Here is a 27,173-nt window from a genome sequence, read left to right as displayed (position 1 = left end):
GCCATGTCGACCTCACCGACACACATCAGCCAAACCTCCAACACAGCCATGTCGACCTCCCTGACACATCAGCCAAACCCCTACACAGCCATGTCGACCTCCCTGAAACATCAGCCAAACCTCCTACACAGCCATGTCGACCTCACCGACACACATCAGCCAAACCTCCAACACAGCCATGTCGACCTCCCTGACACATCAGCTAAACCCCCTACACAGCCATGTCGACCTCCCTGAAACATCAGCCAAACCTCCTACACAGCCATGTCGACCTCCCTGACACATCAGCCAAACCTCCTACACAGCCATGTCGACCTCCCTGACACATCAGCCAAACCTCCTACACAGCCATGTCGACCTCCCTGACACATCAGCCAAACCTCTTACACAGCCATATCGACCTCCCTGACACATCAGCCAAACCCCCTACACAGCCATGTCGACCTCCCTGACACATCAGCAAAACCTCCTACACAGCCATGTCGACCTCCCTGACACATCAGCCAAACCCCCTACACAGCCATGTCGACCTCCCTGACACATCAGCCAAACCCCCTACACAGCCATGTCGACCTCCCTGAAACATCAGCCATACCTCCAACACAGCCATGTCGACCTCCCTGACACATCAGCCAAACCTCCTACACAGCCATGTCGACCTCCCTGACACATCAGCCAAACCCCCTACACACCCATGTCAACCTCCCTAACACATCAGCCAAACCCCCTACACAGCCATGTCGACCTCCCTAACACATCAGCCAAACCCCCTACACAGCCATGTCGACCTCCCTAACACATCAGCCAAACCTCCTACACAGCCATGTCGACCTCCCTAACACATCAGCCAAACCCCCTACACAGCCATGTCGACCTCCCTAACACATCAGCCAAACCCCCTACACAGCCATGTCGACCTCCCTAACACATCAGCCAAACCCCCTACACAGCCATGTCGACCTCCCTAACACATCAGCCAAACCTCCTACACAGCCATGTCGACCTCCCTAACACATCAGCCAAACCTCCTACACAGCCATGTCGACCTCCCTAACCCATCAGCCAAACCTCCTACACAGCCATGTCGACCTCCCTAACATATCAGCAAAACCTCCTACACAGCCATGTCGACCTCCCTAACACATCAGCCTAACCTCCTACACAGCCATGTCGACCTCCCTAACACATCAGCAAAGCCTCCTACACAGCCATGTCGACCTCCCTAACACATCAGCCAAACCTCCTACACAGCCATGTCAACCTCCCTAAAACATCAGCCAAACCTCCTACACAGCCATGTCGACCTCCCTGACACATCAGCCAAACCCCCTACACAGCCATGTAGACCTCCCTAACATATCAGCCAAACCTCCTACACAGCCATGTCGACCTCCCTGACACATCAGCCAAACCTCCTACACAGCCATGTCGACCACCCTAACAAAACAGCCAAACCTCCTACAAAGCCATGTCAACCTCCCTAACACATCAGCCAAACCCCCTACACAGCAATGTCGACCTCCCTAACACATCAGCCAAACCTCCTACACAGCCATGTCGACCTCCCTAACACATCAGCCAAACCTCCTACACAGCCATGTCGACCTCCCTAACACATCAGCAAAGCCTCCTACACAGCCATGTCGACCTCCCTAACACATCAGCCAAACCTCCTACACAGCCATGTCAACCTCCCTAAAACATCAGCCAAACCTCCTACACAGCCATGTCGACCTCCCTGACAAATCAGCCAAACCCCCTACACAGCCATGTAGACCTCCCTAAAACATCAGCCAAACCTCCTACACAGCCATGTCGACCTCCCTGACACATCAGCCAAACCCCCTACACAGCCATGTAGACCTCCCTAACACATCAGCCAAACCTCCTACACAGCCATGTCGACCTCCCTGACACATCAGCCAAACCCCCTACACAGCCATGTCGACCACCCTAACAAAACAGCCAAACCTCCTACAAAGCCATGTTAACCTCCCTAACACATCAGCCAAACCCCCTACACAGCCATGTCGACCTCCCTGACACATCAGCCAAACCCCCTACACAGCCATGTCGACCACCCTAACAAAACAGCCAAACCTCCTACAAAGCCATGTCGACCTCCCTAACACATCAGCCAAACCTCCTACACAGCCATGTCGACCTCCCTAACACATCAGCCAAACCTGCTACACAGCCATGTCGACCTCCCTGACACATCAGCCAAACCCCCTACACAGCCATGTCGACCTCCCTAACACATCAGCCAAACCCCCTACACAGCAATGTCGACCTCCCTAACACATCAGCCAAACCTCCTACACAGGTATGTCGACCTCCCTAACACATCAGCCAAACCTCCTACACAGCCATGTCGACCTCCCTGACACATCAGCCAAACCCCCTACACAGCCATGTCGACCTCCCTGACACATCAGCCAAACCCCCTACACAGCCATTTCGACCTCCCTGACACATCAGCCAAACCTCCTAAACAGCCATGTCGACCTCACCGACACACATCAGCCAAACCTCCTACACAGCCATGTCGACCTCCCTGAAACATCAGCCAAACCTCCTACACAGCCATGTCGACCTCCCTAACACATCAGCCAAACCCCCTCCACAGCCATGTCGACCTCCCTGACACATCAGCCAAAACCCCTACACAGCCATGTCGACCACCCTAACAAAACAGCCAAACCTCCTACAAAGCCATGTCGACCTCCCTAACACATCAGCCAAACCTCCTACACAGCCATGTCGACCTCCCTAACACATCAGCCAAACCTGCTACACAGCCATGTCGACCTCCCTGACACATCAGCCAAACCCCCTACACAGCCATGTCGACCTCCCTAACACATCAGCCAAACCCCCTACACAGCAATGTCGACCTCCCTAACACATCAGCCAAACCTCCTACACAGCCATGTCGACCTCCCTAACACATCAGCCAAACCTGCTACACAGCCATGTCGACCTCCCTAACACATCAGCCAAACCTCCTACACAGCCATATCGACCTCCCTAACACATCAGCCAAACCTCCTACACAGCCATGTCGACCTCCCTAACACATCAGCCAAACATCCTACACAGCCATGTCGACCTCCCTAACACATCAGCCAAACCTCCTACACAGCCATGTCTACCTCACCGACACACATCAGCCAAACCTCCTACACAGCCATGTCGACCTCCCTGACACATCAGCCAAACCTCCTAAACAGCCATGTCGACCTCACCGACACACATCAGCCAAACCTCCTACACAGCCATGTCGACCTCCCTAACACATCAGCCAAACTTCCTACACAGCCATGTCGACCTCCCTAACACATCAGCCAAACCTCCAACACAGCCATGTCGACCTCCCTAACACATCAGCCAAACCTCCTACACGGCCATGTCGACCTCCCTGAAACATCAGCCAAACCTCCTACACAGCCATGTCGACCTCCCTGACACATCAGCCAAACCTCCTACACAGCAATGTCGACCTCACCGACACACATCAGCCAAACCTCCTACACAGCCATGTCGACCTCCCTAACACATCAGCCAAACCTCCTTCACAGCCATGTCGACCTCCCTAACACATCAGCCAAACCTCCTACACAGCTATGTCGACCTCCCTAACACATCAGCCAAACCTCCTACACAGCATGTCGACCTCCCTAACACATCAGCCAAACCTCCTACACAGCCATGTCGACCTCCCTAACACATCAGCCAAACCTCCTACACAGCCATGTCGACCTCCCTGACACATCAGCCAAACCTCCTACACAGCCATGTCGACCTCCCTGACACATCAGCCAAACCCCCTACACAGCCATGTCGACCTCCCTGACACATCAGCAAAACCTCCTACACAGCCATGTCGACCTCCCTGACACATCAGCCAAACCCCCTACACAGCCATGTCGACCTCCCTGACACATCAGCCAAACCCCCTACACAGCCATGTCGACCTCCCTGAAACATCAGCCAAACCTGCTACACAGCCATGTCGACCTCCCTAACACATCAGCCAAACCTCTTACACAGCCATATCGACCTCCCTAACACATCAGCCAAACCTCCTACACAGCCATGTCGACCTCCCTAACACATCAGCCAAACCTCCTACACAGCCATGTCTACCTCACCGACACACATCAGCCAAACCTCCTACACAGCCATGTCGACCTCCCTGACACATCAGCCAAACCTCCTAAACAGCCATGTCGACCTCACCGACACACATCAGCCAAACCTCCTACACAGCCATGTCGACCTCCCTAACACATCAGCCAAACTTCCTACACAGCCATGTCGACCTCGCTAACACATCAGCCAAACCTCCAACACAGCCATGTCGACCTCCCTAACACATCAGCCAAACCTCCTACACAGCCATGTCGACCTCCCTGAAACATCAGCCAAACCTCCTACACAGCCATGTCGACCTCCCTGACACATCAGCCAAACCTCCGTCACAGCAATGTCGACCTCACCGACACACATCAGCCAAACCTCCTACACAGCCATGTCGACCTCCCTAACACATCAGCCAAACCTCCTTCACAGCCATGTCGACCTCCCTAACACATCAGCCAAACCTCCTACACAGCTATGTCGACCTCCCTAACACATCAGCCAAACCTCCTACACAGCATGTCGACCTCCCTAACACATCAGCCAAACCTCCTACACAGCCATGTCGACCTCCCTAACACATCAGCCAAACCTCCTACACAGCCATGTCGACCTCCCTGACACATCAGCCAAACCTCCTACACAGCCATGTCGACCTCCCTGACACATCAGCCAAACCCCTACACAGCCATGTCGACCTCCCTGACACATCAGCAAAACCTCCTACACAGCCATGTCGACCTCCCTGACACATCAGCCAAACCCCCTACACAGCCATGTCGACCTCCCTGACACATCAGCCAAACCCCTACACAGCCATGTCGACCTCCCTGACACATCAGCAAAACCTCCTACACAGCCATGTCGACCTCCCTAACACATCAGCCAAACCTCCTACACAGCCATGTCGACCTCCCTGACACATCAGCCAAACCCCTACACAGCCATGTCGACCTCCCTAACACATCAGCCAAACCTCCTACACACCCATGTCAACCTCCCTGACACATCAGCCAAACCCCCTACACAGCCATGTCGACCTCCCTAACACATCAGCCAAACCTCCTAAACAGCCATGTCGACCTCCCTAACACATCAGCCAAACCTCCTACACAGCCATGTCGACCTCCCTAACACATCAGCCAAAACCCCTACACAGCCATGTCGACCTCCCTAACACATCAGCCAAACCCCCTACACAGCCATGTCGACCTCCCTAACACATCAGCCAAACCTCCTACACAGCCATGTCGACCTCCCTAACACATCAGCCAAACCTCCTACACAGCCATGTCGACCTCCCTAACACATCAGCCAAACCCCCTACACAGCCATGTCGACCTCCCTGAAACATCAGCCAAACCTCCTACACAGCCATGTCGACCTCCCTGACACATCAGCCAAACCTCCGTCACAGCAATGTCGACCTCACCGACACACATCAGCCAAACCTCCTACACAGCCATGTCGACCTCCCTAACACATCAGCCAAACCTCCTTCACAGCCATGTCGACCTCCCTAACACATCAGCCAAACCTCCTACACAGCTATGTCGACCTCCCTAACACATCAGCCAAACCTCCTACACAGCATGTCGACCTCCCTAACACATCAGCCAAACCTCCTACACAGCCATGTCGACCTCCCTAACACATCAGCCAAACCTCCTACACAGCCATGTCGACCTCCCTGACACATCAGCCAAACCTCCTACACAGCCATGTCGACCTCCCTGACACATCAGCCAAACCCCCTACACAGCCATGTCGACCTCCCTGACACATCAGCAAAACCTCCTACACAGCCATGTCGACCTCCCTGACACATCAGCCAAACCCCCTACACAGCCATGTCGACCTCCCTGACACATCAGCCAAACCCCCTACACAGCCATGTCGACCTCCCTGACACATCAGCAAAACCTCCTACACAGCCATGTCGACCTCCCTAACACATCAGCCAAACCTCCTACACAGCCATGTCGACCTCCCTGACACATCAGCCAAACCCCCTACACAGCCATGTCGACCTCCCTAACACATCAGCCAAACCTCCTACACACCCATGTCAACCTCCCTGACACATCAGCCAAACCCCCTACACAGCCATGTCGACCTCCCTAACACATCAGCCAAACCTCCTAAACAGCCATGTCGACCTCCCTAACACATCAGCCAAACCTCCTACACAGCCATGTCGACCTCCCTAACACATCAGCCAAACCCCCTACACAGCCATGTCGACCTCCCTAACACATCAGCCAAACCCCCTACACAGCCATGTCGACCTCCCTAACACATCAGCCAAACCTCCTACACAGCCATGTCGACCTCCCTAACACATCAGCCAAACCTCCTACACAGCCATGTCGACCTCCCTAACACATCAGCCAAACCCCCTACACAGCCATGTCGACCTCCCTAACACATCAGCCAAACCCCCTACACAGCCATGTCGACCTCCCTAACACATCAGCCAAACCCCCTACACAGCCATGTCGACCTCCCTAACACATCAGCCAAACCCCCTACACAGCCATGTCAACCTCCCTAACACATCAGCCAAACCTCCTACACAGCCATGTCGACCTCCCTAACACATCAGCCAAACCTCCTACACAGCCATGTCGACCTCCCTAACACATCAGCCAAACCCCCTACACAGCCATGTCGACCTCCCTAACCCATCAGCCAAACCTCCTACACAGCCATGTCGACCTCCCTAACATATCAGCCAAACCTCCTACACAGCCATGTCGACCTCCCTAACACATCAGCCTAACCTCCTACACAGCCATGTCGACCTCCCTAACACATCAGCAAAGCCTCCTACACAGCCATGTCGACCTCCCTAACACATCAGCCAAACCTCCTACACAGCCATGTCAACCTCCCTAAAACATCAGCCAAACCTCCTACACAGCCATGTCGACCTCCCTGACACATCAGCCAAACCCCCTACACAGCCATGTAGACCTCCCTAACATATCAGCCAAACCTCCTACACAGCCATGTCGACCTCCCTGACACATCAGCCAAACCCCCTACACAGCCATGTCGACCACCCTAACAAAACAGCCAAACCTCCTACAAAGCCATGTTAACCACCCTAACACATCAGCCAAACCCCCTACACAGCCATGTCGACCTCCCTGACACATCAGCCAAACCCCCTACACAGCCATGTCGACCACCCTAACAAAACAGCCAAACCTCCTACAAAGCCATGTCGACCTCCCTAACACATCAGCCAAACCTCCTACACAGCCATGTCGACCTCCCTAACACATCAGCCAAACCTGCTACACAGCCATGTCGACCTCCCTAACACATCAGCCAAACCTCCTACACAGCCATGTCGACCTCCCTAACACATCAGCCAAACCCCCTACACAGCCATGTCGACCTCCCCTAACACATCAGCCAAACCCCTACACAGCCATGTCGACCTCCCTAACCCATCAGCCAAACCTCCTACACAGCCATGTCGACCTCCCTAACATATCAGCCAAACCTCCTACACAGCCATGTCGACCTCCCTAACACATCAGCCTAACCTCCTACACAGCCATGTCGACCTCCCTAACACATCAGCAAAGCCTCCTACACAGCCATGTCGACCTCCCTAACACATCAGCCAAACCTCCTACACAGCCATGTCAACCTCCCTAAAACATCAGCCAAACCTCCTACACAGCCATGTCGACCTCCCTGACACATCAGCCAAACCCCTACACAGCCATGTAGACCTCCCTAACATATCAGCCAAACCTCCTACACAGCCATGTCGACCTCCCTGACACATCAGCCAAACCCCCTACACAGCCATGTCGACCACCCTAACAAAACAGCCAAACCTCCTACACAGCCATGTCAACCTCCCTAACACATCAGCCAAACCCCCTACACAGCAATGTCGACCTCCCTAACACATCAGCCAAACCTCCTACACAGCCATGTCGACCTCCCCTAACACATCAGCCAAACCTCCTACACAGCCATGTCGACCTCCCTAACACATCAGCAAAGCCTCCTACACAGCCATGTCGACCTCCCTAACACATCAGCCAAACCTCCTACACAGCCATGTCAACCTCCCTAAAACATCAGCCAAACCTCCTACACAGCCATGTCGACCTCCCTGACAAATCAGCCAAACCCCCTACACAGCCATGTAGACCTCCCTGACACATCAGCCAAACCTCCTACACAGCCATGTCGACCTCCCTGACACATCAGCCAAACCCCCTAAACAGCCATGTAGACCTCCCTAACACATCAGCCAAACCTCCTACACAGCCATGTCGACCTCCCTGACACATCAGCCAAACCCCCTACACAGCCATGTCGACCACCCTAACAAAACAGCCAAACCTCCTACAAAGCCATGTTAACCTCCCCTAACACATCAGCCAAACCCCTACACAGCCATGTCGACCTCCCTGACACATCAGCCAAACCCCCTACACAGCCATGTCGACCACCCTAACAAAACAGCCAAACCTCCTACAAAGCCATGTCGACCTCCCTAACACATCAGCCAAACCTCCTACACAGCCATGTCGACCTCCCTAACACATCAGCCAAACCTGCTACACAGCCATGTCGACCTCCCTGACACATCAGCCAAACCCCCTACACAGCCATGTTGACCTCCCTAACACATCAGCCAAACCCCCTACACAGCAATGTCGACCTCCCTAACACATCAGCCAAACCTCCTACACAGGTATGTCGACCTCCCTAACACATCAGCCAAACCTCCTACACAGCCATGTCGACCTCCCTGACACATCAGCCAAACCTCCTACACAGCCATGTCGACCTCCCTGACACATCAGCCAAACCCCCTACACAGCCATGTCGACCTCCCTGACACATCAGCCAAACCTCCTAAACAGCCATGTCGACCTCACCGACACACATCAGCCAAACCTCCTACACAGCCATGTCGACCTCCCTGAAACATCAGCCAAACCTCCTACACAGCCATGTCGACCTCCCTAACACATCAGCCAAACCCCTACACAGCCATGTCGACCTCCCTGACACATCAGCCAAACCCCCTACACAGCCATGTCGACCACCCTAACAAAACAGCCAAACCTCCTACAAAGCCATGTCGACCTCCCTAACACATCAGCCAAACCTCCTACACAGCCATGTCGACCTCCCTAACACATCAGCCAAACCTGCTACACAGCCATGTCGACCTCCCTGACACATCAGCCAAACCCCCTACACAGCCATGTCGACCTCCCTAACACATCAGCCAAACCCCCTACACAGCAATGTCGACCTCCCTAACACATCAGCCAAACCTCCTACACAGCCATGTCGACCTCCCTAACACATCAGCCAAACCTGCTACACAGCCATGTCGACCTCCCTAACACATCAGCCAAACCTCCTACACAGCCATGTCGACCTCCCTAACACATCAGCCAAACCTCCTACACAGCCATGTCGACCTCCCTAACACATCAGCCAAACCTCCTACACAGCCATGTCGACCTCCCCTAACACATCAGCCAAACCTCCTACACAGCCATGTCTACCTCACCGACACACATCAGCCAAACCTCCTACACAGCCATGTCGACCTCCCTGACACATCAGCCAAACCTCCTAAACAGCCATGTCGACCTCACCGACACACATCAGCCAAACCTCCTACACAGCCATGTCGACCTCCCTAACACATCAGCCAAACTTCCTACACAGCCATGTCGACCTCCCTAACACATCAGCCAAACCTCCAACACAGCCATGTCGACCTCCCTAACACATCAGCCAAACCTCCTACACAGCCATGTCGACCTCCCTGAAACATCAGCCAAACCTCCTACACAGCCATGTCGACCTCCCTGACACATCAGCCAAACCTCCTACACAGCAATGTCGACCTCCCTAACACATCAGCCAAACCTCCTACACAGCTATGTCGACCTCCCTAACACATCAGCCAAACCTCCAACACAGCCATGTCGACCTCCCTAACACATCAGCCAAACCTCCTACACAGCTATGTCGACCTCCCTAACACATCAGCCAAACCTCCTACACAGCATGTCGACCTCCCTAACACATCAGCCAAACCTCCTACACAGCCATGTCGACCTCCCTAACACATCAGCCAAACCTCCTACACAGGTATGTCGACCTCCCTAACACATCAGCCAAACCTCCTACACAGCCATGTCGACCTCCCTGACACATCAGCCAAACCTCCTACACAGCCATGTCGACCTCCCTGACACATCAGCCAAACCCCCTACACAGCCATGTCGACCTCCCTGACACATCAGCCAAACCTCCTAAACAGCCATGTCGACCTCACCGACACACATCAGCCAAACCTCCTACACAGCCATGTCGACCTCCCTGAAACATCAGCCAAACCTCCTACACAGCCATGTCGACCTCCCTAACACATCAGCCAAACCCCCTACACAGCCATGTCGACCTCCCTGACACATCAGCCAAACCCCCTACACAGCCATGTCGACCACCCTAACAAAACAGCCAAACCTCCTACAAAGCCATGTCGACCTCCCTAACACATCAGCCAAACCTCCTACACAGCCATGTCGACCTCCCTAACACATCAGCCAAACCTGCTACACAGCCATGTCGACCTCCCTGACACATCAGCCAAACCCCCTACACAGCCATGTCGACCTCCCTAACACATCAGCCAAACCCCCTACACAGCAATGTCGACCTCCCTAACACATCAGCCAAACCTCCTACACAGCCATGTCGACCTCCCTAACACATCAGCCAAACCTGCTACACAGCCATGTCGACCTCCCTAACACATCAGCCAAACCTCCTACACAGCCATGTCGACCTCCCTAACACATCAGCCAAACCTCCTACACAGCCATGTCGACCTCCCTAACACATCAGCCAAACCTCCTACACAGCCATGTCGAATCCTCCCTAACACATCAGCCAAACCTCCTACACAGCCATGTCTACCTCACCGACACACATCAGCCAAACCTCCTACACAGCCATGTCGACCTCCCTGACACATCAGCCAAACCTCCTAAACAGCCATGTCGACCTCACCGACACACATCAGCCAAACCTCCTACACAGCCATGTCGACCTCCCTAACACATCAGCCAAACTTCCTACACAGCCATGTCGACCTCCCTAACACATCAGCCAAACCTCCAACACAGCCATGTCGACCTCCCTAACACATCAGCCAAACCTCCTACACAGCCATGTCGACCTCCCTGAAACATCAGCCAAACCTCCTACACAGCCATGTCGACCTCCCTGACACATCAGCCAAACCTCCTACACAGCTATGTCGACCTCCCTAACACATCAGCCAAACCTCCTACACAGGTATGTCGACCTCCCTAACACATCAGCCAAACCTCCTACACAGCCATGTCGACCTCCCTGACACATCAGCCAAACCTCCTACACAGCCATGTCGACCTCCCTGACACATCAGCCAAACCCCTACACAGCCATGTCGACCTCCCTGACACATCAGCCAAACCTCCTAAACAGCCATGTCGACCTCACCGACACACATCAGCCAAACCTCCTACACAGCCATGTCGACCTCCCTGAAACATCAGCCAAACCTCCTACACAGCCATGTCGACCTCCCTAACACATCAGCCAAACCCCCTACACAGCCATGTCGACCTCCCTGACACATCAGCCAAACCCCCTACACAGCCATGTCGACCACCCTAACAAAACAGCCAAACCTCCTACAAAGCCATGTCGACCTCCCTAACACATCAGCCAAACCTCCTACACAGCCATGTCGACCTCCCTAACACATCAGCCAAACCTGCTACACAGCCATGTCGACCTCCCTGACACATCAGCCAAACCCCCTACACAGCCATGTCGACCTCCCTAACACATCAGCCAAACCCCCTACACAGCAATGTCGACCTCCCTAACACATCAGCCAAACCTCCTACACAGCCATGTCGACCTCCCTAACACATCAGCCAAACCTGCTACACAGCCATGTCGACCTCCCTAACACATCAGCCAAACCTCCTACACAGCCATGTCGACCTCCCTAACACATCAGCCAAACCTCCTACACAGCCATGTCGACCTCCCTAACACATCAGCCAAACCTCCTACACAGCCATGTCGACCTCCCTAACACATCAGCCAAACCTCCTACACAGCCATGTCTACCTCACCGACACACATCAGCCAAACCTCCTACACAGCCATGTCGACCTCCCTGACACATCAGCCAAACCTCCTAAACAGCCATGTCGACCTCACCGACACACATCAGCCAAACCTCCTACACAGCCATGTCGACCTCCCTAACACATCAGCCAAACTTCCTACACAGCCATGTCGACCTCCCTAACACATCAGCCAAACCTCCAACACAGCCATGTCGACCTCCCTAACACATCAGCCAAACCTCCTACACAGCCATGTCGACCTCCCTGAAACATCAGCCAAACCTCCTACACAGCCATGTCGACCTCCCTGACACATCAGCCAAACCTCCTACACAGCAATGTCGACCTCCCTAACACATCAGCCAAACCTCCTACACAGCTATGTCGACCTCCCTAACACATCAGCCAAACCTCCAACACAGCCATGTCGACCTCCCTAACACATCAGCCAAACCTCCTACACAGCTAAGTCGACCTCCCTAACACATCAGCCAAACCTCCTACACAGCCATGTCGACCTCCCTAACACATCAGCCAAACCTCCTACACAGCCATGTCGACCTCCCTAACACATCAGCCAAACCTCCTACACAGCCATGTCGACCTCCCTGACACATCAGCCAAACCTCCTACACAGCCATGTCGACCTCCCTGACACATCAGCCAAACCCCCTACACAGCCATGTCGACCTCCCTGACACATCAGCCAAACCTCCTACACAGCCATGTCGACCTCCCTGACACATCAGCCAAACCTCCTACACAGCCATGTCGACCTCCCTGACACATCAGCCAAACCCCCTACACAGCCATGTCGACCTCCCTAACACATCAGCCAAACCTCCTACACAGCCATGTCGACCTCCCTAACACATCAGCCAAACCCCCTACACAGCCATGTCGACCTCCCTGACACATCAGCCAAACCTCCTACACAGCCATGTCGACCTCCCTAACACATCAGCCAAACCTCCTACACAGCCATGTCGACCTCCCTGACACATCAGCCAAACCTCCTACACAGCCATGTCGACCTCCCTAACACATCAGCCAAACCTTCTACACAGCCATGTCGACCTCCCTGACACATCAGCCAAACCCCCTACACAGCCATGTCGACCTCCCTGACACATCAGCCAAGCCCAGCATCGTTCCAATGCATACGGCACTTTTTCATTACCTCACCATTTCATATTGACTCTCTCTCGCCCACTGCTTATGCCCTTGTCGCTGGTGACAATGACAGCGCCTGTCACCTTTTATTGCCTTCCCCGAGATTATACCCTTCCTTATCTTCTGATAAAAGTAAAGAAAAAAACAAATACGATTGGAATGGCTGTAAATAACTTGGATAATTTCATCTCCATAGTAACCAACTTTGAAGGCTCTGGAAACTGGTTGGGTAGCTATACACCGCTGAGTGGGAAATGTAAGGGTTTACATACAGGTGGCTGCTGTGACTGTTTTTACAATTTCAGTGATTACCCTGCACGTTTACGTGCCATGTACGCCTGTCTGTCTTTTAAGTTTGTAATTCCCAAAAAATATATCATGAAATCATATGCATCCCATCTCTGAAACTATCAATCACTCATGAGATGGGTCTGGTGCTAAAATATGAATGTTGAGAGAGTGCTGAGGAAATGAAACACATCTGTGGCTCTTTTTCTCTGATTCTGGTGTCAAATGAAACATGGTCTTCTTACTCAAATGAAGCTTGTGACTAGGTCTGTAATGAAAAATGGCATCTGTCCCTGTTGTCTAGCGCCTATGGGGTTAAATACTCCCATGACTATTAATGGCCATCCATTTGCCTATCCTGATGTACAGTTGGAGTGGGGGTTGAGGCAATGGAAGGTGATAACGTCTTGGTAATTACAAACTACATTATTTCTCTCTTTCTCTCTCTTTTCACACACACACTTCTCTCTCTCTCTCTCTCTCTCTCTCTCTCTCTCTCTCTATCTCTCTCTATCTATCTCTCTCTATCTCTCTCTATCTCTCTCTCTCTCTCTCTCTCTCTCTCTCTCTCTCTCTAACGTTCTCTATTTCTCTAACACACACAGACAGACACACACAGCGAGAGAGAGAGAGAGAGAGAGAGAGAGAGAGAGAGAGAGAGAGAGAGAGAGAGAGAGAGAGAGAGAGAGAGAGAGAGAGAGAGAGAGAGAGAGAGAGAGAGAGAGAGAGAGATAGAGAGAGATAGAGATGGAGATATAGAGAGAGAGAGAGAGAGAGAGAGAGAGAGAGAGAGAGAGAGAGAGAGAGAGAGAGAGAGAGAGAGAGAGATTGAGCAAAAATATGTCTTATGCAGATGGCTTGTACAGTCGTCTCAAATAAAACTGTCAAGGACCTTGGCGTTACTCTGGACCCTGATCTCTCTTTTGACTAACATATGAAGAACATTTCCGTCTTCGCAACATTGCAAAATCAGAAAATGTTTGTTCAAAAATGATGCAGAAAAGCTAGTCCATGCTTGTGTCACTCCTACATTAGACTACTGCAATGCTCTACTCTCCAGCTACCTGGATAAATCACTAAATAAACTTCAGTTAGTGCTAAACATGGCTGCTAGAATCTTGACTAGGATCAAACAATTTGATCATATTACTCCAGTGCTAGCCTCTCTACACTGGCTTCCTGTTAAGGCTAGGGCTGATTTTAAGGTTTTACTGCTAACCTACAAAGCATTACATGGACTTGCTCCTACCTATCTCTCTGATTTGGTCCTGCCGAACATACCTACACATACGCTACGGTCACAAGACGCAGGCCTCCTTATTGTCACTAGAATTTCTAAGCAAACAGCTGGAGGCAGGGCTTTCTCCTATAGAGCTCAATATTTATGGAATGGTCTGCCGATCTATGTGAGAGACGCAGACTCGGTCTCAACCTTTAAGTCTTTACTGAAGACTCATCTCTTCAGTAGGTCCTATGATTGAGTGTAGTCTGGCCCAGGGGTGCGAAGGTGAACGGCAAGGCACTGGAGCGACGAACCGCCCTTGCTGTCTCTGCCTGGCCGGCTCCCCTCTCTCCACTGGGATTATCTGCCTCTGACCCTGTTACGGGGGCTGAGTCACTGGCTTACTAGTGCTCTTCCATGCCGTCCCTAGGAGGGGTGCGTCACGTCGTGACAGGCTTTTTTCATTACACTCGACTTGAGTGGGTTGAGTCACTGACGTGATATTCCTGTCCGGTTCCTCGGGCTTGTCTGGTGGAGAATATCTTTGTTGGCTACACTCAGCATTGTCTCAGGGTAGTAGGTTGGTGGTCTGTTGATATCCCTCTAGTGGTGTGGGGGCTGTGCTTTGGCAAAGTGGGTGGGGTTACAGTATATCCTGCCTGGTTGGTCCTGTGCCAGGGGGATAGGGTCAGTCTGTACTATCTGGTGAAATTCTCCTGCCTTATCTGGTGTCCTGTGTGAACTTAAGTATGCTCCCATCTCTCTCTATCTCCCCTCCTGGAGGACCTGAGCCCTAGGACCATGCCTCAGGACTACCTGGCCGGATGACTCCTGGCTGTCCCCGTCCCCAGTCCACCTGGTCACGCTGCTGATCCAGTTTCTGCTGTTTTGCCTGTGGCTCTGGAAACCGGACGTATTCCTGTTTTACATGTTTTAGTCGTTTAGCAGACGCTCTTATCCAGAGCGACTTACAGGAGCAATTAGGGTTAAGTGCCTTGCTCAAGGGCACATCGACAGATTTTTCACCTAGTCGGCTCGGGGATTAGAACAAGCGACCTTTCGGTTACTGGCACAACGCTCTTAACCACTAAGCTACCTGCCGCCCTTGTGGTGCTGATGATCAAGTTTCAACTCTTCTGCCTGCGGCTATGGAAACCGGACCTGTTCACCGGACGTGCTACCTTGTCCCAGACCTGCTGTTTTAGACCCTCCCCCTCTCTATTTCTCCCCCCCTCTCTCTCTCTCTCTCTCCCTACCTCTCTCTCTCTCTCTCTCTCTCTCTCTCTCTCTCTCTCTCTCTCTCTCTCTATCTCTCTCTCTCTCTCTCTCTCTCTCTCTCTCTCTCTCTCTCTCTCTCTCTCTCTCTCTCTCTCTCTCTCTCTCTCTCTCTCTCTCTCTCTCTCTCCCTCTCTCCCTCTCTGCTGCACCTGCTGTCTCGACCTCTGAATGCTCGGCTATGAAAAGCCAACTGACATTCACTCCTGAGGTGCTGACCTGTTGCACCCTCTACAACCACTGTGATTATTATTTGACCCTGCTGGTCATCTATGAACGTTTGAACATCTTGAAGAACGATCTGGCCTTAATGGCCATGTACTCTTATAATCTCCACCCGGCACAGCAAGAATAGGACTGGCCACCCATCAGAGCCTGGTTCCTCTCTAGGTTTCTTCCTAGGTTCCTGCCTTTCTAGGGAGTTTTTCCTAGCCACCGTGTTTCTACGTCTGCATTGCTTACTGTTTGGGGTTGTAGGCTGGGTTTCCGTATAAGCACTTTGTGACATCTGCTGATGTAAAAAAGGGCTTTATGAATACATTTGATTTGATTTGATTTGGATTTCAAGTCATAAATCATCTCTCATTACTTACTGGAAAAACAACTCTGTGTCCTGGTAGGAAAAGACTCAGATGCTCCTACCTTCTAGTGTTTGAGGAATCACATGTCCTGGATGATATGCAGTTATCCATTTAATTAGCATTAATGGGTTTGTACATGCTCGCATAATGAGTTGAACGATAAATTGATGTGCAGGTCTTAATTGTGAACCCCTTCCACATCTTAACTACGGTAGCTATGGTGGTAAACATCCTTGTATTCGCTTGGGAAAGGTTTATGTATCAGACTCAAAGGTATCTTTGTTGATTAAGACCTGAAAACCAATGCAATTTTCCAAGCAGAGGTCGTGCACTAAGTTAAGACCTGAAGACCAATGCTATTTTCCAAGCAGAGTTTTTTTTTTTTGCCAAATTAGCACTCACATCTTTGGTAGGTGTGTAAAGTAAGATTTGGTGGAGTAAGATTCAGTTACATACAGATGTAGGATCTTAATTTGAGCCAGTTTGCTACAGCAGGAAAATAATCCTGCAGCAACAGGAAATGTGAATTATTATGTGTATTATAATAAATTGACATTATTTGTAGGGGTTTGATACATTTTCCGTTTCAAGTCGGACATTTTAAAGTGTAAATTACAAACTTTAGAAGCATTTTTAAACCTTGACTACACCACAAGTTTGCTGTGCAGGAAAATTCCCAGCAACAAAAGAGTGATCAAATTGAGATCCTACATTTGTAGGATTCTGGGACTCACACGGCTGAGGTCCATCAGCCACAGAGGTTGCTATGGGGAAGTGAAGGTCAAAGCGACGGGACGTAGTATGTAAGCGTTCGATTGGCTAGTGGAAGTGATGAGGTAGCAATACTAGACTGACGTTGGCAACAGCAGAGGAATCACCTTGCTAAGACCTTCATATCTGCTGGCGGTCAAGAACTATGCCACACAAACTGCAGGTCCAGGAACAGTTAACGCAATGAACATGGGTGATGTATTGTGTTATGATCCAAGAACTATGCCACACAAACTGCAGGTCCAGGAACAGTTAACACAATGAACATGGGTGATGTATTGTGTTATGATCCTAGTCCTTAGGGTGAGTTTTGTCATATTTTCCAGAGGAGTCATTTAGACTGGTGTGTTATACAGTCGGTAACCATGGTTTGCCTTTGCAGTCCACAGTGATAGATGATAACACAGATATAGTGCTGGATTGAAGACATAGGCCATGACGTTACAACAAACACGGTTGTATGCCTGCAGTATGATAAACATATAAACAGTCTTTTCAAAAAACACCACATCAAAACGGCGTGTTACCTGCTCCACACAAATTTCTATTCAAATGAACTTTTCCATTAAGAGAGAAGAGAGACCCTCGCAGATAATATTGTGGATTCGCGTATGGTATCTATCAGCCCAACGTCTAATTAAAGCTCCACAAGGGGTACTGTTGTTACAAAAGGCAGTTAAGCAGCATCAGAGCTAGCAGTTCCCCTTTGAGGAAATAGTCTGAGCTGTCATCAACGTCAGTCAAGCAATACCTGGCTCGCGTCCCAAATGGCACCCTATTCCCTACGTAGTGCACTACTTTCGACCCCCTGTTAAAAGTAGTGCACTATGAAGGGAATAGGGGTGCCATTTGGGACGCAAGCCCTGGTCCCCGCGGAGTGGAAACCGACACAGGCTGCCTTCCCCTTTGAGCTGTTTAATGGGAAATATCCCAAACAGACACAGCAGTACTCCTCTGGCTGTTGGCACGGCAGCAATGACTTCACCCAGGCAAAGCACTGCAGCACCAAGTACCTTTCACACGTATGGTGTAATTACAGACTAGTTCACCTTTCTTTGTGCTGATCACTTATGTTTTGAGGGGATACGCTAGTGTTCCTTGCAAATGTACGGAGGCTTTGTCGTGTGTGTGTGCGTGTGTGTGTGTGTGTGTGTGTGTGTGTGTGTGTGCGTTTGTGTGTGTGTGTGTGTGTGTGTGTTGAATAATAGGTTTTTTTCCCTTCAGAAAAAAAAAAAAACAATACCTTGGAAAAGAAAACTACAACAGAGAAAACGCTGCTATCAAATCATTGACTCAGGGAATAGTAAGGACTTGGCTCAGCCTTATTGTGCTTGCTCAGTGAGCTGCATCATTTTTTTTTTTCCCTTAATGAAGTTAGTGACCCTCTGAAAGGTGACACATTCACTGCTCAGGAGATTTATTCACTCAGACTCAGAGGCTGGGAGGCTGAGCAGGCCAATATGGAGAGGTTTAGGGCTGAAGTATTACATATTGCACAATATGAATTTTTAAGGTAATTTCCTATTGAGCCGACATCTGCAGCGTTTACCGTGAATGCAGTCTCCACTAACACGGGAACATTGCCTTTAAATTTCAATCACGCTAGAATGCTGAAACTTCCGCGACACGGAATTTAATAGAGCCCTAAATTTCAGATCTGACTCCATGCCCCAGGGGACTCCATGACCCAGGGGACTCCATGCCCAAGGGGACTCCATGCCCCAGGGGACTCCATGCCCCAGGGGACTCCAGGGGACTCCATGCCCCAGGGGACTCCATGCCCCAGGGGACTCCAGGGGACTCCATGCCCCAGGGGACTCCAGGGGACTCCATGCCCCAGGGGACTCCAGGGGACTCCATGCCCCAGGGGACTCCATGCCCCAGGGGACTCCAGGGGACTCCATGCCCCAGGGGACTCCAGGGGACTCCATGCCCCAGGGGACTCCAGGGGACTCCATGCCCCAGGGGACTCCATGCCCCAGGGGACTCCAGGGGACTCCATGCCCCAGGGGACTCCATGCTCCAGGGGACTCCAGGGGACTCCATGCTCCAGACGACTCCATGCCCCAGGGGACTCCATGCCCAAGGGGACTCCATGCCCCAGGGGACTCCTGGGGACTCCATGCCCCAGGGGACTCCAGGGGACTCCATGCCCAAGGGGACTCCATGCCCCAGGGGACTCCAGGGGACTCCATGCCCCAGGGGACTCCAGGGGACTCCATGCCCCAGGGGACTCCAGGGGACTCCATGCCCCAGGGGACTCCATGTCCCAGGGGACTTCAGGGGACTCCATGCCCCAGGGGACTCCATGCCCCAGGGGACTCCAGGGGACTCCATGCCCCAGGGGACTCCATGCACCAGGGGACTCCATGCTCCAGGGGACTCCATGAACCAGGGGACTCCAGGGGACTCCATGCCCCAGGGGACTCCATGCACCAGGGGACTCCATGCTCCAGGGGACTCCATGAACCAGGGGACTCCAGGGGACTCCATGAACCAGGGGACTCCATGCACCAGGGGACTCCATGACACAATCTTCACCAGGTCTTGGTCATTATATGCAGGGAGGAGTTGTTATATTCAGTACATTAGTTTATAGCTCCTCATTTAAGTACTGGAAACAAATAGGATTTTTGAGTTTTGGTTGGATATCCGTAATCACCCTTCAAAAAGTTAGATTTTGTCGTTTGAAAAAAAAAATGGAATGGAATATTAACCCCCTAAGGTCGATGTCCGCAGTGGTGGAAAAGTACTCAATTGTCATACTTGAGTAAAAGTAAAGATATCTTAATAGAAAATGACTCAAATAAAAGTGAAAGTCACCCAGTAAAATACCACTTGAGTAAAAGTCTAAAAGTATTTGCTTTTAAATATACTTAAGTATCAAAAGTAAATGGACATCCTAAAATGTACTTAAGTATCAGAAGTAAAAGTACAACTATATTTCAAATTCCTTATATTAAGCAAACCAGACAGTACAATTGTCTTGTATTTTTGTATCCCACTAAGCCCAAACCAGATGGGATGGCGTATCGCTGCAGAATGCTGTGGTAGACATAATTGTTAAGTGTGCCTTGAATTCTAAATAAATCACAGAGAGTGTCACCAGCAAAGCACCCCCACACCATAACACCTCCTCCTCCATTCTTTACGGTGGGAAATACACAAGCGGAGATCATCTGTTCATCCACACCGTGGTTGGAACCAAAAATCTCAAATTTGGACTCCAGACCAAAGAACACATTTCCACCGGTCTAATGTTCATTGCTCGTGTTTCTTGGCCCAAGCAGGTCTCTTCTTCTTATTGCTGTCCTTTAGTAGTGGTTTCTTTGCAGCAATTCAACCATGAAGGCCTGATTCACACAGTCCCCTCTGAACAGTTGATGTTGAGATGTGTCTGTGACTTGAACTCTGTGAAGCATTTATTTGGGCTGCAATATCTGAGGCTGGTAACTCTAATGAACTTATCCTCTGTAGCAGAGGTAACTCTGGGTCTTCCATTCCTGTGGCGGTCCTCATGAGAGCCAGTTTCATCATAGCGCTTGATGGATTTTGCGACTGCACTTGAAGAAACTTTCAAAGTTCTTGAAATGTTCCGTATTGACTGACCTTCATGTCTTAAAGTAATGATGGACTGTTGTTTCTCTTTGCTTATTTGAGCTGTTCTTGCCATAATATGGACTTGGTCTTTTACCAAATAGGGCCCCCCCCCCCTACCTTGTCACAATACAACTGATTGGCTCAAACGTATTAAGAAGGAAAGAAATCCACATATTAACTTTCCAGGTGACTACCTCATGAAGCTGGTTGAGAGAATGCCAAGAGTATGCAAAGCTGTCATCAAGGCAAAGGGTGGCTATAAAATAGATTTTGATTTGTTTAACACTTTTGTGGTTACTACATGATTCCATATGTGTTATTTCATAGTTAACACATATCTTCACTATTATTCTGCAATGTAGAAAATAGTAAAAACAAAGAAAAGCCCTTGAATGAGTAGGTGTTCTAAAACGTTTGACCGGTAGTGTATTATGATCTCTCTCTGGAAAGATGAGACTCTCACGAACATGATGGTGTTTTCCATTTTGCTCTACGATCCCCACAATGTCTTGGGACTCGTCTGAAGTCGGTACCAACGATCTGCCAACTTCTGTCTGTAGCATCCTAACAGTGTGGGCTACACACTAATATGACCCCTCTGTGGAAAGGTGAGACTCTCACGAACACGTTCATGTCAGGTGTTTTGCTCTAGAACCACCACAGGCCTCACAACACGTGTCTGAAGGTCCCCCGGTACCAGTTGACAAAATGAATGGAAGTACGTATATATGGAGACTGTTTAGTGCCAAAAATAAGGGGTTAAATACATGCAAAAAGTGTATATGTTTTCTGATCTTTCTTATATGTGACTCGTTTCAGGAAACTAGGCGTATGTCATGCGTCACTACTTCACAGGAGAGCCATTTGAAATTAAACTTAATTTTTTTATCCATTAATTTTTTGCAGAAATGCCTTCTGGAACATGTGAACTTTCATGTGCCTTAATAACAAACTTGTATGTATATGTAAATACGAACGAAAATGTTAAATTACAAGCCTAGTTGGCTTAGCCACAGAAAAAGACAGTAACCTTCCCGCTAGCCATGATTGGCTGCGATAATGAGTGGGCTGGACATGCCGAGAGATGAGTTCGGGGCTTATTTTAAAGATATCGCGTAAGTAGAGCTGTAGAAGCCTTGTTCTCCAATATCTGGAGGACTGAGTTTTGAAATCATTGGAATTAGAGTATGATAGCTAAGTACATGGAGACAACTCTGGCGTTTGATTGCAAATATGCAGATGGAGTCGAAAAGAGAACGCAAAGAAGGCTGTTGTATAAAACACCTGTCTCCGGATTACATCTTCAAACTAAGGGCAACCATGGCATCCGTGACAGAGAGGGAGAAGTGTCCATCCATGCATACGTGTAAGACAGTCTAGATAGCTACATTTTCAGATATTACACGTTTCTAATTTTGTCAGAAAGTCATTTTCATTTCAAGTTAAAGTGTAATGTTAGCTAGCAAGCTAACATTAGCTGGCTGGCTCGCTAGCTAACATTACGTGTATGATCTGTGTAGTTATATTATTCGTATCTCAGAGCCATTTTCATTGATATTTACAGCCTAATGTTAGCTAGCTAACATTGAATCTGGTTGGTTAGCCACCTGAAGATTCATGCCGGGTGGTAACATTAGGAGTTGGGATTATGGTTCATTGTTTAGCTAGCTAGCTACATGTCTAAACAAAAGACTCCACTATGCAAGTAACCATTTCAATAGAATGTTAATGATGTCACTGCGACAACTGTCGATAGACGTATCTGGTGAAATCGCTTGGGCTATCTGCTCCGATTTCAGAGCACTCTCGTCTGAGTGTGCCAGAGCGCAGAATAACTGACGAATTTACGAATGCTCAACATGGCCGGTGTCAGTAAATGTTTGCAAAAAAAGTGTAATTAAATTGTTGCCACCAGTTGCAGTCACCAACGCTCTGGACAACATAAAAAACAGCCTAACCAGCTCTGCTAGGCCGAGTAAAATGGTCAGAGTGAGCGGCTCTCTCATTGGTGTCTGGAAGTATCTAGCAAGCTAGCCAACGTTAGCTTGGGTGCTTGACTGCTGTTGTTAGGTCAGAACACTCTGATCAACCCTACTCTTCGGCCAGAGCGTCCAGTGTGCACTCTACAACGCTCCAAGAGCGAAACGCTCAGAATTTACAAACGGACAATTTGACGAATGCCCAGAGCGCACTCTGAGCACACTCTGTCACTCCAGATTAAATTTATGAACACACCTGTAGAATAAACCAGCCTTTAGTCTTGACATTTTTGGTTGTTTAGTACATGGCCTCAACATTGTTCCTCAACTGTAGTGTATGATACACCATTTTCTAGCTCTGAGTATCTACTTTTATCCAATGTAAAAAACACAATTTCAAATGTTGCTACATAAGACCGAATCGAGCCTGTAGGTCACATATCTCTCAGATATATGACAGACACTTCAGAACAAACCTCCTTTCGATTTTTTTGGGGGGAGACTATCTGTTGTTCCATGTAGTGAATCTGGTATTCAATGTGTTTGTATGGGCTAATAGCATTAAGGCCCAAAAATTTTTTTAACCAGATTCTTAAAATTCTAAATCTAATAGCAAAATGATATTTTGTGTGACCTTCTTAAAACAATTCCATATAGCTTAGTAGAACCCCCTCCCCAGGCTTAGACAGGGCCTAGACTCTTTAAGACAATAACTTCACTGTTCTGAAAGTCATTGTTTAACATTTGAGCTGGCTAGGGAATTTAATTAAACAGAGCATGCTAAACTTGTAATGTGGGGATCTCACAGCCATAGACACAGACACAGACCTAGGACCATTCAATTATTGATAGCATTCTTACTTATGCAAATATGCTAAATTATTTCTAAGTGACAGCTTGAAGCAGAGGCCTGGAGGACTGATGTGATGTTCTAGCAAGGACCTCTCCACTTTTCCTCTTTGTGTGTCTCAGAAACATAACACTGTGAGCTCCTGTTTGCCGTGGTGCATACTGTGGGCTCCTGTTTGCCGTGGTGCATACTGTTTTACATTGTAATTACCAGAGTTGACAGGTTTTATTGCTGGTGCTCAATGCTGAGGCCTCCTTCTCTTCCTGGACTCATTTCACATGTGATGTCAGCCAGAGCATAATGAGTTAAGATAGTTGGAGTGCCTTGCTTTCTCCCTCCCTGCTTTCTCCCTCCTTGCTTTCTCCCTCCCTGCTTTCTCCCTCCCTGCTTTCTCCCTCCCTGAATGCAAATACAGTCTATCACTCATAACTATACTCACTGTTCCTTGCACGTCAAATATGCTAAGAAGAATACTAAGAGGCGTGGATTTGTGTGATTTTATGATGTTCACGTTTGAGAAATCATAATTGACCAGATTTGTCTAATGTTGAGTAGATCAGAGGATGCAAAGTGTGCCATGGTGACAGTGATTTAAAAAAAACAATGGTTTGGGATGTTCATTAAATATTTAATACAGTAAAGCCAATCTCAGATATAAACAACAGAGACAGTTCTTATTTAATTAATCTACTGGGAATTCATTGCATATTGTAGGTAAACACAGAGAACCAAGGGAATACCAATGGGAATTAAATGTTCTGATGCTGTTTTTCTCCTTATGGGATGAATCAAACATTTATTACTGCCTTTTATTTTTCTAACAGGTTGACATTTACAGGTCACCTTCAGACAAACATATAACAGGTTGACATTTACAGGTCACCTTCAGACAAACATCTAACAGGTTGACATTTACAGGTCACCTTCAGATCAACATCTAACAGGTTGACATTTACAGGTCACCTTCAGACAAACATCTAACAGGTTGACATTTACAGGTCACCTTCAGATCAACATCTAACAGGTTGACATTTACAGGTCACCTTCAGACAAACATCTAACAGGTTGACATTTACAGGTCACCTTCAGATCAACATCTAACAGGTTGACATTTACAGGTCACCTTCAGATCAACATCTAACAGGTTGACATTTACAGGTCACCTTCAGATCAACATCTAACAGGTTGACATTTACAGGTCACCTTCAGACAAACATCTAACAGGTTGACATTTACAGGTCACCTTCAGATCAACATCTAACAGGTTGACATTTACAGGTCACCTTCAGATCAACATCTAACAGGTTGACATTTACAGGTCAACTTAAATTTTTAAATTTTAATCATTTAGCAGACGCTCTTATCCAGAGCGACTTACAGTTGGTGAGTGCATACATTTTCATACTGGCCCCCCGTGGGAAACGAACCCACAACCCTGGCGTTGCAAGTGCCATGCTCTACCAACTGAGCTACATGGGGCCCCGTCACCTTCAGATCAACATACACCTTTATTCTATTTAACGTTGCAATTTGTTTTTGTTAGTTTTTCTTGTCCCCTCTCTAACTCAAAAAAAATCCCCAGCAATACAATGTCCTTGTCTAAATCCCTTTAAAAAGCAGTAAATGGCGCGTTTCAACGCTTTAACTGAGCTCATCATTCTCTTCTTCTACTCTCTTTTGTTGAATGTCTTTGGTGCTGCAGCAGTGGTGGAGGTGAACCTGGCCAAGGCCCTGGCGGAAGCCTCGGAGACGTGCACCCAGGAATGTCTGATCCTGGGCCACTCCGACAGCTGCTGGATGCCCCCGGCCCTGGTGACCCAGTTCCAGTCTCCGTCCAACACCGGTACCCTGCCTACCCTGCCTACGCTGCCCTCCTTTGGCTTCCAGCACCAGCAGAGTTACCCCTGGGCCAGGGGAGCCCAGGAGGACGGACGTCAGTGCCATACCCTGGGCAGGCCTGCGCCCAAAGACCATCTGGCTAAAGGGATGAACCGGCCGCAGTTCTACAACACTCTGGAAAGACACTGCAGCAGCAAGAGTAAGGAATCTGACCCCATCAAGGTCATCCCTCTGGCCAGCTTTTCCTCGTCTTCGTCGGGCCAGCAGACCCCGGCCACCGGGGGATCCTCTGCCTTCTTACATGAGCATCAGCTGGAAGGGGCTGGAAGGGGACAGAGTAACACCAACCAGTTTGTCTAATGTATCTTGATGTATCTATAACATCAGCTGGAAGGGGCTGGAAGGGAACAGAGTAACACCAACCAGTTTGTCTAATGTATCTTGATGTATCTATAACATCAGCTGGAAGGGGCTGGAAGGGAACAGAGTAACACCAACCAGTTTGTCTAATGTATCTTGATGTATCTATAACATCAGCTGGAAGGGGCTGGAAGGGAACAGAGTAACACCAACCAGTTTGTCTAATGTATCTTGATGTATCTATAACATCAGCTGGAAGGGGCTGGAAGGGAACAGAGTAACACCAACCAGTTTGTCTAATGTATCTTGATGTATCTATAACATCAGCTGGAAGGGGCTGGAAGGGAACAGAGTAACACCAACCAGTTTGTCTAATGTATCTTGATGTATCTATAACATCAGCTGGAAGGGGCTGGAAGGGAACAGAGTAACACCAACCAGTTTGTCTAATGTATCTTGATGTATCCCCTTGTAGCTCAGTTGGTAGAGCATGGCGCTTGCAACGCCAGGGTTGGTGGGTTTGTTTCCCACGGGGGGGCCAGTATGAAAACATGTATGCACTCACTAACTGTAAGTTGCTCTGGATAAGAGCGTCTGCTAAATGACTAAAATGTAAATGTATCTATAACATCAGCTGTAAGGGGACAAAGTAACACCAACCAGTTTGTCTAATGTATTTTGATGGTTTCTGATTTGTGTGTATGTGTGTGAACATGGACTGTGGAGGAATGGACAATGACAAAATTGTTCCTCAGTCTCCACGATGTTGTTCCTCAGTCTCCACGATGTTGTTCCTCAGTCTCCACGATGTTGCTCCTCAGTCTCCACGATGTTGTTCCTCAGTCTCCACAATGTTGTTCCTCAGTCTCCACGATGTTGTTCCTCAGTCTCCACGAT

General features: G+C 49.4%; 1 protein-coding gene across 1 annotated transcript in view; it reads left to right on the top strand.

Moving 5' to 3' along the window:
* The window catches only part of LOC121587322 (protocadherin-11 X-linked-like), a 325,044-nt gene extending 298,245 nt beyond the window's left edge, over positions 1-26,799 (top strand). The window contains exon 7 of the mRNA XM_041904232.2: positions 25,780-26,799. Coding sequence (XP_041760166.2) covers positions 25,780-26,276 — 497 coding nt within the window. The 3' untranslated portion in view covers positions 26,277-26,799. The remainder of the gene's footprint in view (positions 1-25,779) is intronic.
* Positions 26,800-27,173: the final 374 nt, after the last annotated feature.

This window comes from Coregonus clupeaformis, chromosome 29 (genome assembly GCF_020615455.1).
Source record: "Coregonus clupeaformis isolate EN_2021a chromosome 29, ASM2061545v1, whole genome shotgun sequence".
NCBI lineage: Eukaryota > Metazoa > Chordata > Actinopteri > Salmoniformes > Salmonidae > Coregonus > Coregonus clupeaformis.
The sequence above is the reverse complement of the archived record's forward strand: the minus strand, read 5'-3'. Positions and strand labels throughout refer to the sequence as shown.